We start from the raw sequence: 11,990 nt of genomic DNA on the forward strand, positions 1-11,990 counted from the left end.
CTCCTAGGAGATCGGACAGACCCGTGTCTTCCAGCTCTCTGTTTGATCTACATCAACAGATGATCTGTTGATCTACATCCGTTTGTTACATCTAGAAAGTAACACAACCTCAACAGCCATTGATCAGATCTATCTCTGAGCAAATGAAGGGCTCATATGCCAAAGATGGTGAAAACTTGAAGATCCACGAAACACTCACAGCAGATGTACAACTCCCATAGGAGGACAGACTGAGAGAGTTGGGGTTGTTCAGCCTGGAGACAAGAAGGCTCCGGGGAGACCTTAGAGCAGCTTCCAGTGCTGAAAGAGGCTCCAGGAAAGCTGGGAAGGGGCTCTTGGTCAATGACTGCGAGGATGAGGAGGAATGGTTTTAAGCTGAAAGAGAGGAGATTGAGATGAGATCTTAGGAAGAAATGTTCTCCTGTGAGGGAGAGCCCTGGAGGGGTTCAAGGCCAGGTTGGATGGGGCTTGGAGCAACCTGATCCAGCAGGAGGTGTCCCTGCCCATGGCAGGGGGTGGGACTGGATGGGCTTTGAGATCCCTTCAGCCCCAAACCATTCTGTGATGTATTTCTGTAGCAGGCAGAGGGGCTCAGAGATGATGTCTTCTCTTGTACGTGACAGCATCTGGTCCTTCTCAGACCCAGGCAGTTTGCACAATAAAGAAGCACATACGTAGATTGAGCACATCCATCTTCTTTGTATTTCTCTCCTCAGCCTTTCAGGAAGGGTTGGGGGGAAGCCAGTTAGCACCGAAATCTCCCAACTGGAATGTGAGCTTCTGTTTTTCCCAGGCCAAGGAAAACTCAGTGCAACGCATTTTGCAAGTACTTCTCATTCTCTATCTTTAAGAGCAATTACTCAGAGGTCCTCACTGTCTCGGAGCGCCGGTTCAAGGACTCAGCTGTTGAAAGGCAACTTCCCCCAAGCCATCTCCTGACAAAACACAGGCAGCACTTCATATCCGACCCAGAGGCACCAACATCCTTGCCGGTACATCCAGGCTCCTGACAGATTCCCTCTGTGCAACTCATCCAGAAGATGAGTACGGAAGGGTGTAGACAAAGCTTTGTCCTTAAAAGATGTGAGAGGAGTGAGATTTCTAGCAAGGAAAAAGAGCTTGAGAAATCCAGCAGTGGCAACACTGTGGGAAAGCGGTGGGAGCTAATCCCACATGTGCAGTGGAATGAGTCACATGCTGAAAGTCTGGGAATCCTAGAATTATGGAATGGGTTGGGTGGGAAGCAACCTCAAAGCCCATCCAGTTCCACCCCACTGCCATGGGCAGGGACACCTCCCACTGGATCAGGGGCTCCGAGCCCCATCCAACCTGGCCTGGAACCCCTCCAGGGATGGGGCAGCCACCACTGCTCTGGGCAACCTCACAGCAAAACTTTTTTGCCTAAGATCTCATCTAAGAGATCTCTAATCTCAGATTAGAGATTAATATCTGCCCTAACTTCCAAAACCCTAGAAAGCATTTGGAGTTTAGGAAATGACAGACATCACTGTTGTGTCTTTAGTGCATTGCGCGTTGCCTGGTACACGTGCCGAGTGCCCCCTTTTGAAGCTCAGGGCTCTAAAAAGTATCTCCAGCCACATAACTCACCCATCAGCTCTGAAGACCACACTAATCCAGTCCCAAGCAACCTCCCAGCACCGCTTCTTACCCATCCAAGGGCCTCCAACCACATGTAGGCAAAGAAGCCATCCTCCTCCGCCCATTCTTTAAACAAAGGGAGGTTGACCTAAAAAACAGCCAGCACCAGGTCCCCTGAACCCTACAAACACACAGAGGCTGCTGCCCAGGGAGAAGGACACGGCAAGTCCTCACGAGGCTCATTTTGCCTTTCAACGAGCTTCATGCGTTATTTAGTAGCAACAATGGCAGAAACAATGGGACAAGAAGGAACAAGGTGCCCCCGATCAGGTGTGACACCGAGTCACCGCTATCGACTGTCCCCTTCGCTAAGTGGAGAAGAGAAAACCCTTTTGTTGCCACAAGCTGCAGGGCTACCTCCACAGGGATGGTTTTCCCGGCAGAGCCTGGTGCTTCCTCCCTTCCTCTCCATCACATCTTGCTTTTCTCATGAGTATATTTTTGTCTCCCAAAGACTTCTTCCATTAGGGGCCAAGTTTGGCCGTGTTTGCTTTGGGTATCTTCCACACACAAAAGCACAACAACAAAGAGAAGAGTGATCCGTTTAAGAGCCCGTGAAGCCAAAAGCTTGAGTATCCTTTGCCTGGCCATTCCAGGGCCCCGGGACAGATCAAAGAGCTGTGTCCTTGTCTCCCCTTTGCGTGCCTTCCCCATCCCTAATGGACCTGGAGAAAGGACAAGGGGAACAGGAGAAGCAGAAGAAAGAAAATGAAGCGTGTTTGTACAGAAACAGACACAAACAGAGAAACATTACCATTGTGACTGTGGAATCCGAGCGCTGGAAAAGGTGCTGAGTGAAAACGGGGATTGTTCTCTCCTAAAGGAATCATGTTTCTCCTGGTAGTGTTGTTCAATGTGGTCTCTTTGGAGATGGGCAAGGTGGAAAAGCTTCCTTTTTATTTCCCTCTCCGTCACCTGGAGCTGCAAGAAAGAGCTGCAAGAATAATGGAGTTTAGGAGATGTCACAAAACTTCCTCCTCTTCCAGAGGCTTTGCTCCATCCTGCAAACCCGTGGAGGAGCAGGAGGAAAAAAAGAAACGGAACAAACCAAAAAACCACCTCCCCCACACTGTAATTCCACGTAATAGGACGTTACAGCTGGATTTTCAGAGCAGATAAGAGCTGAATTTGCAAATGCTTGCCACAGGATGGTTCAAGCACCAAGAAGCACAAAGGTCTTACAACTCCAGGCACTTTGGTTTGGTACTTCACTGATTGCTTTTGAAAACTTGCACCTCCTCTCCACACCTCGTGGGCTTTAAGCTCTTAAAAGCAATTAAAGGCACCCTCACATCTGTCAGCCTCGATAAAGCAAACGCTAATGAACTTGCACAAAGCCCTCATGCGATCCGTGAGCTGAGATCTTCGTGGTGAGGCACTGGAACAGGAGGAATCGTGGAACAGTTTGAGTTGGAAGAGACTTTAAAACGCATCCAGTTCCTGCTATGGGCAGAGACACCTCCCATTATATCAGGTTGGTCCAAACCCCATCCAACCTGGCTTTGAACATCTCCAGGGATGGGGCAGCCACAGCTTCCCTGGGCAACCTGTTCCAGGGCACCACCACTCTCACGGTGAAGAAATTCCTCCTTATATCCAGTCTAAATCTGCCCCTCTTCAGTTTATAGCCATTGGCCCTCGTCCTCTCCACGTTACCACCACCATCAGCCCCCGTTCAAAGGCACTGCCTTATCTCAGCGTGCAACCAGAGGCTCTGCACTCTGAGCAGCAGGAAACACAGGCCCTGTAACAATTGGCAGCGTCAGTTGTCTGATAAGCCTTATCAGCTTACCAGTTCAACAAGTTTGTGTCACAGTTCCGACACTAGAAGCGAGAGGTGCTTTATGTAAACGTTTGCTCGGATGCCGCTCAGAATGCAAAAGAGATTCCGAGCTAGTGAAGAGCTCAGATTTGTCAGGTACACACAAAAAAATCCTTTATAAAAACAAGACGCTGTTATTTCTAACCATTCTGTCAAAGATCCTGTTCAAAACTCTCCTATATAGGCAGTTAATCCAACTACACCACAGACCACAGGGGAAGGGACTGAAATTTAGCTGCAGTTCAGCAGATGAAACCTAAATTCTCTACAAAGTCAAAGGCAAAAGCTGGAGACAAGGAAATGATTCAAAATACATAGATTTTTACCTTCAGTACGACAAAAATGCAGTCCAATAAGGAAAAACAGCATCCAGTTTTCCAGTATACTCACACCTACTAGAAGAGAAGGATGTTCTGCCAGTTGGATACAAACAGCGAGAACAGAATCAACAATAAAATACCCATAGACCAAGAGTTCATATAAATCCCACTTTTAATCATGGACAAATTTATTTTCAAGTAAAATGAACAGTTTTAAATAAAATATAAATTAACAAATCGGAGAATTCAAAACAAAAAAAAGAAACACTGTGCATGGCTACTCTAGCAGAAACAAAAGCCGAGGCGTATTCCAGTTCTTTTCACCGTCCTGGAGTTTCAGGGAGAACTCTGCATGATTACGAAATAGAAATAAAGGATTAAAAAGTAGTGACTGTTGCCACTATGAGGCTAAAGCTTTCAGGACAGAAGGGGAAACGGACACAAAGAAACAAAAGTGATTTAAGCTTTTTTGTGGAAGCACAGCACTAGGTGCAATAGATTTTTTTTTCTCTATCACAGTACTTATCAAATCAGGTAAAGCTGTCCTAACAGGTTGGGTCCTTACTGATTTAGAAAACCCTGCACTTCCTTTTCTTTGATTTGAGGAGACTCAGAATTAAGAAGTCAAACGATACCGATCCTAGAATCTGGACAGGAAAACAAAACCAGGCCTCATTCATCCCAACTCTCAGCATTTCACAGCTCACACTCATTCTCTGACCATATACAGCTTAAGCTGCTGCTACTCATTTCCTGACGAACCACTGCTCGTCTCACAATGAAAGTGCAATATTAAAAACCCCTAATTTTTGGCAAACACTGTCTAATGAGACTAAGCCACGTTGACCCCATTTTCCCATATTTCCAAAGCCCAGCTGCATTACATGCTCCAGGCAAATCTGCTTCTTCAATGGTTCAAAGGGACGAAAAGGAGGAACCCTGAGGTAAAAATGGCTTTTTGCGTAGCAAGTCCAATACAAGCTCTCCATCGTTACATCTCATCAAGGTCCTGCGATCTTCTGCGGTGGGAGGCCTTCCTCGATCCATAGGGAAGTCGGTGAGCTGTTATGCAACATTCGCCTGTGGATCCGTCTGAGCCTCAGCAGGTAAAGCAGGATGGAGAGCAGCACAATCAGAAAACAGGCAAAAAACAAATAGTGATTGTAAACAAAAGAGAAGCTCCTCCAGTGGGAATGATTTCCACGGAAGTTTTCTTGCTGGATGTCTCTGAAAAGAATCAAAAGGGGTAAGAGACATCAGGCAGAGAGTAAACTTTGCATTCAAACTCTCTGACCACAGAAGAGGAGAGAAACAGAGCTGGGGAAGGGCCTGGAGCCCAGGGGTTCTGGGAGCAGCTGAGGGACCTGGGGCTTTTGGTCTGGAGAAGAAGAGGCTGAGGGGAGACCTCATCGCTCTCCGCAGCTCCTGGAAAGGAGGTTGTGGGGAGGTGGGTGCTGGGCTCTGCTCCCAAGTAACAAGTGATAGGATGAGAGAAAATGGCCTCAAGTTGCACCAAGGGGGGTTTAGAATGGAAATTAGGAAAAATTTCTTTACTGAAAGAGTGGTGAAACACCAGGAGAGGCTGTTCAGGGCAGTGGTGGAGTCTCCATCCCTAGAGAGGTTCAAAGGACACGTAGATGTGGCACTTTGGGACATGGTTTAGGAGGCACAGTGGGGCTGGGCTGATGGTTGGACTTGATCTTAGAGGTCTTTTCCAACCTTAATAATTCTATGATACTAGGAAACAGCTCATTTTAGCAGAATGCTCTTGATAAAGCATTAATTGAGCCACCTGGAATACGTACTGAGGTTATAGAAAACACACTAGAAGCAGCATCTTGTCTCCCCCTACCTGTCAGCTGCTTTGCCATCACCATCCCTCGTCCCTTCACAGAACTCCCAAACCTTCCACCCAAACTCTGCTTCTAGAGTGGTACCTTAAAGGTAAAAACCGTGTTCGGTAAAGGATGGCTCCCAAAGTCCATTGCACCTCTTTATCATAAACCTGCAGAGCTGTTTTCAGATTGCTGTAGCTCACAGGAAACGAGAAGCCACTGTGAAATACTTCATACATCCAGGCGGACTTAAAACACTGGTACCTGTAGAAAGGGAGGCATAAAATCAGGCTCAGTCCCAGAGCACAGGGGAGCACATTTAGACACGTTATTATCAGCACTTTTTGATGGCTGATGCAATATTTAAGGTTATATTCACACTTTCAATGATTTCATTAACTGGATCATCTGGACATGACCTCTCCCTGGCAACCCTGCATGAATGAATTTGTTGTACAAACACAAATACTTACTTCAATCTGTGGAGATCAGCATGTGACGCGTAAAGACCACGGTCAAAACGTTCCCGTAGGACAGACCACTTAGTGGCACAATAATCCTTCAAGGAAAAACAAAAAGACAGATTTTAACATTCGAAGAAAAAAAATGCCACTGAATAAGATGATTGTAAACATGAAAAAAATAGAAAATTCAAAAATAACACTTCCCTTGCACTGCCAATAAGTCAGATCTCAACTTTCATGGTATTTGCCATAATATTCTGACCCATATTTGGCATTTTGCTGGAGCAGCTCCTGTATGAGGACAGGCTGAGAGAGGTTGTTCGGCTGGAGAAGGCTCTGGGGAGACCTTAGAGCAGCTTCCTGTGCAGAAAGGGCCTCCAGGAAAGCTGGGGAGGGGCTCAGGATCAGGGAGCACAGGGACAGGATGAGGGGGAATGGTTCTGAGATGAAAGAAGGGAGATAGAAATGAGATCTAAGGCAGAAATGTTTTCCTATGAGGGTGGGGAGGCCCTGGAACAGGTTTTCCAGAGCAGTGGTGGCTGCCCCATCCCTGGAGGGGTTCCAGGCCAGGGTGGATGGAGCTTGGAGCCCCTGATCCAGTGGGAGGTGTCCCTGCCCATGGCAGGGGGTGGCACTGGATGGGCTTTGAGGTCCCTTCCAGCCCCAAACATTCTATGATTCCATGATATTCTTCCGCTTTGTGCTGTAACCTTAAACTGTGCCAACAGATCGATCCCTGCGAGAAACTGGTACAAAGTGTATAAAGCAAGAAGAAAAGGAATTCTTCTTCCCACAACTAAAACATTCCTAAAATGAAGCAAGGGGTGGAAGCAGCGGGGATTTCCTCATTACCAGGAGTTCTGCTGGAACTTGACTACCAAGAGTCCCATTCACTCTACAGTCAGTTTTACTCTTGTGCCTTTAAACAAGTACTCCAAAAGAAAACCCAAAGAGGAAGAGACGCACTATGACAGTTCATCGCAGGGGTAAAAGGATTTGGGGTCTTTAAAGGTAGATTTTTGTCGCAAGAATTTCAGAACAAAGTGCTTCTGTGGAGTAGTTGTTTTGAATTAGAAAAGGTTTAGTATCATGAACATTTTACCTTTGCAGCTTTAACAAACTTAGCAGCATTGTAATCCCCTCCCATTCGTAACACGTCCTCGGTGCAGTAGTAGAACTCTGAGAAACCATAGAATTCACTGTTCTGGAAGTGCACGGCAGGCTGATAGACACCATTAAGAGATGTCTGTGTTTCATTAGTCTTATTCATGAAGGGCTGAATAATTTCACGACACAGATTGAAATCTCCCGTCCCTCGCAAATACATTATCTGTCCGTTCTGCTGGATCTCATCCTGAGCATCCAGGGGCAGGCAAGGATCTAGGTAGGGCGAATCAGAAGTCATTCCAATCTCCTTGCCCAGCAGTCTGTGTGAAAGAGCAAGCACAGCGACAACTGCACATCAGAAAGGGCAAGCTCTGAGGTACAAGAGCACCAAAACAAAGCATCCTCACTTAGAGACTTCAGCATCGCATGCAGCACGCTGTAGGAATTAAGTTTTACGTCAGGATGCTTTACTAAATATATTCAAGTGAGCAGGTTCGGAGCCTACTGATGTACAGAGGCCACATCCCCGAGCAATCGCAGCCAGTTACCTGTTTTTAAGCGCTGTGGTGGTGAATAGACTCTCTTCATACCTCTGGCGTGCTGCATTTCCTCCGAAGCCAAGGAATGTTGCAACGTAGACTCTGTACACGTGCTCAGTTTGATGAGCATCACAACCCAAGTTGAATTCTGCAAGTAAATTCTTGGCTACTTCCTCCTGGAGGAACACAAGCACCAAGATCACGTCTCAACAATATGAGCCAGAACCTAGAGAGTTCTTTGGACAACAGGATGTCCTTGATTTCTTTAAACTTCACTCCTCACTCATCTATTTTTGCTTTTCGCAGGGCTGCATTACCTTCTATTTCACGGGGAGAGCAAAGCACATTGATTGCAGAGAACTGCATTATCACTAGTGATACTCAATACTTGAACAACGTGATCCAGTTGGAGGTGTCCCTGTCTGTGATGGAACTGGATGATCTTTAAAGCCCATTCCCACCCAAACCATTAAATGATTCTATGATTAACCGACTTCAAAAAGTCAGGAATTACTCTAGAACTCAGTGGGCTGAAGCTACAGCAATTATGTTTCATTTAAGACTCAGAACGAAAAAATTGGCTTCCTACAACAGACGAACTGCGCTGCAGACGTAGGTTATATCTAAACAAACTGTACAATCCCCCCTGCGTCCTGCTAATTCAGTTTCTACCAACGAAACTTAAAGGAAAAAGTCATAAGTCATGCAAGTTCTTATATAAAAGCACACAACTTTTGTTTCTGAACTCCAGAACAGTCTCTTAAGCATAACAGAAGTTATACGTAATTACATGTACACACATAAAGAATGCATATCCACATAAAAACCAGTGATAAATTATACTAATTGAAACAAAGTTTTTGATGAACAAAACAGAAATGAATTGCTTAGCTGATGAAGGATTTGTATTGGCCATCTCCTCCTGCCTTGCTTTTGGAATGGGATGTAATGAAGAACAGGACTCCAAAGAAAGAAAACAAAAACAACGAATATGCATTAAAACAAATGAAAAGGAAAAGAAGGAAGTTGCACAGATAATAACCTGCTGCGAAGAGGCAAAGCTTACAGTTTTAGGGACTTCGTATGCTATCTGGGTCGACACTCCACCCATGTCGAGAATACCCACTGTCCTCTTACGAAAGATTGCCTCTTTGTTTTCACTGCCCGGGATGTGCACCTCCACAATCGCTTCATCCTCTGGATAAAAGAAGGAAAGGCAGTGAGAAAAACAGATAGGATGGGCATAAAGCAGCACTGCACTGCTTTGAGTTAACCTCTTTATTTTTAGCAATGCAGATCATTAAAGTTTCACATACAAATTAAACCGACACCGGCATCACCACACGCACTATCCTCAAGAGCGAAAGCACGAGAACGTAATTAAGTCCTTCCTAAAATTCAATTCCCTATTAAGATACTTGCCATCATCTGTATGTTCAAATCTTCCGAGGACAAAGTTGATGCCAATCCATGCATACACTCCTACATGCAGAAGAAAACAGATTTCAGGAATATCTGGTACATAGCAGCTTCAAAACAGAGGGATTTTTTTTTTTTGCACATAAATTAAAGATATATCACTGCTCATGTTTTATTACATAAAATACTTAAACATTCCCAACAAGTTATTCCAATCCTCCTCTCCCATGTTAAGGCTGCAAAAAAAAGCCTAATTCACAGAACCACAGAACCATTCAGGTTGGAAAAGACCTCTAAGATCGTTGAGTCCAACTGTAAACCCAACACTGCCAAATCCATCACTAAACCATGTCCCTAAGGACCACATCCACACGGCTTTTAAACCCCACAGGGATGATGACTCCACCATCTCCCTGGGCAGCCTCTGCCAGTGCCTGACAACCCTTTCCATTGCCTGACATGTAAATTCCAGAAGAAATAATCATATTAACTTTTAAAATTACTTTAAGCCTCTAGAGAGCTGATCCCATCAAAACATCACTCCTTTTTCCCTGCAAAGTTTCTTCCATCAATAAGGTTGTGCCTTATCCTCATCCCTCCTGCCCCAAAGCCACAGAAAATGGACTAAAATTCCTGCTAAACACAGAGAAGTTATTTTCACTGCTAATTAGAAAACATTTAGATGAGATCACAGATGATCACCTCCACGCTCCATATGTTGCTGCTGAGGAACAAGATCTCTCAGCCGAACAACACTTCTAAAAAGCAACAGGCGAAATCATTCAAGTTGTCCTGTGAAAGTAATAAACACCTCAAAGATTATTTTCCCGACGTTAACCTACCTTCCTGTTTCCCTGAAATAACCTCTGCATGTGAGTCCGAAAAGAGAAAATCAAAGTGCACAGGGATATCGGTGAGCAGATCTTCAAGTATGGCCTTCTGCTGGCTGCAAAATCACATTTTGAGCAGTTAAAAATAGTCAGACACACCAGGATCGCGGTTCTAAATGCTAAAAATACGACAGGCAATAACCTTTCTGGCAGAATCCTCATCCCTGCAGTACAGAGAATGTAAAGAGGAGTCTCTTTGTGTTTCGCACGTGGCACGTGTTCAGCAGCGAAGCTCAGAAGTGGAGAAATGTAATCGCTGACCTTTTCAGGAGACCTGGCAAACTCCGAAATGCCTATGGAAACAGATAAATAAAAAGGGAAGAAAAATAAAAGGGAAGCAGCTCAAGGATATTTGGAAATACCCAACACACAGAGGAGAAACAAACAAAGCAAAGCCAAACGTGGGAAATCAACTACAGAAATAAGAATGAAGATAACCCTTAATCATCCTCTAAACAAAGCTCTGTATTAGGTATATCATCTATTTATATAATCGGTTCAAATAGCTTTACAGGAAGTTATTTATTCACTAAACAAACAGAATCAAGTTATCTTGACGACCCAACAAGCAACTGTTCTCATTCGTGGAGAAACCTCACCCTCCTGCCCGCCAGTGTCATGTTTCAAGCTTTAAAGCTGAACAAAGCTCTCTGCAAACGAAACCCAAAGAAATCTGGAGGAGGGCCATGCTGACAACTTGCAAGTGTCCTTTACGCAAACACTTTAAACAGGGGCTTTGAGAAAGCAAAGTCAGGACAGGCAGCTATCTAGAAAACCCCATCTAAAAGGATTTTCTTTCCAGTACCTGGTTTAATCTTCATGACCACTGGTTTCCTGTTCTTGTCCCTCATCTGTTTGATGTCCAACAGATCGTGTGGATTACCATTGTGCCTCGGCCAACAATACACAAAGATCCTCGAGCCACTGCTGCCACAGTCCACAACAATTCCATAGTTCAGATTAGGGTTGTTTGTATCCGTGGCTTCAGTATCAGTAACTCGGGCGAGATATCTAGAGGAAAACTAGGCATTAATACATGGCAAATTGAATTCCATATGGAAGTTTTTCTCTGCATCATCGAACCAGGACAACAGTTTTCATCATAGGAATCAGAGAGTTTTCACTACTGTGCTGTTGCTGAAGAGAAAAGTGAAGTGCCATCTACAAGAATCAAATTCCCAGAATAAATACCCAGGGCAATTTCTAAAAGAATTTATTACACAATTTTCTCTTTCACATCAAACCTATGCTTCATTTCTCTTCACAAAAGCCTTCCCAGATCTCACCTGTGGAATCTCCTGTCCCTGTACGCACGCCCATACTTATTGCGGATGACCACCAGGGAGTAGTAAAGCAGAGAGACAGCAGCAGCAAGTATTCCTATCACGACAATCTGTCGCAACGTGGTGTTGAGGATACGTGGACATCCCACTGGAGAGATGCTGAAGTGCCAAGAAGCAGGAAGCAAACACGAGATGCTGATCCTAAAATTCAGAGAAGATAATTGGAACAGGTTGCCCAGAGCAGTGGTGGCTGCCCCATCCCTGGAGGGGTTCAAGGCCAGGTTCGACGAGGCTTGGAGCCCCTGATCCAGTGGGATATGTCTCTGCCCATGGCAGGGGGTGGAACTGGATGGGCTTTGAGGTCCCTTCCAACCCAAACCATTCTACGACTCCACAGTCTGCTTTAGAAATGGATTTTATTACCAGGACGCAGCACAGCACGTTCTGAAAGAAGCCAAGGGCAAACACATTCTTCATAAACTTTTCCCTTTGCTCTGCTCCATTCATGCTCTGTCTTAAGTAAAGTCAAGACTCTACTCCTACCTCTGAATACATCCTTAGCCATGGATTCACAACTTGGTTCCCCATCCTTCCCTCAAGACTCACAATTTACTGTCAGGGTTCCTTTGGGATCCTTACCTCCCCATTTTGG

At 45.1% G+C, this 11,990-nt stretch overlaps 1 protein-coding gene across 1 annotated transcript; it reads right to left on the reverse strand.

Annotated features, from left to right (window-relative positions):
- Nucleotides 1–3,955: 3,955 nt before the first annotated feature.
- ENTPD4 (ectonucleoside triphosphate diphosphohydrolase 4) lies at nucleotides 3,956–11,610 on the reverse strand (the record flags this gene model as incomplete). The annotated part of the gene is made up of 11 exons (XM_009571438.2): nucleotides 3,956–5,028; nucleotides 5,739–5,900; nucleotides 6,110–6,195; nucleotides 7,203–7,527; nucleotides 7,756–7,922; nucleotides 8,813–8,943; nucleotides 9,169–9,228; nucleotides 10,008–10,111; nucleotides 10,198–10,348; nucleotides 10,861–11,066; nucleotides 11,342–11,610. Coding segments are annotated over 11 exons (1,887 nt in total), but the record flags the coding sequence as incomplete, so codon positions are not given.
- Between the last annotated feature and the right edge of the window lie 380 nt (nucleotides 11,611–11,990).

This window comes from Cuculus canorus, chromosome 26, assembly GCF_017976375.1.
Source record: "Cuculus canorus isolate bCucCan1 chromosome 26, bCucCan1.pri, whole genome shotgun sequence".
In the NCBI taxonomy this organism is placed as follows: Eukaryota; Metazoa; Chordata; class Aves; order Cuculiformes; family Cuculidae; genus Cuculus; species Cuculus canorus.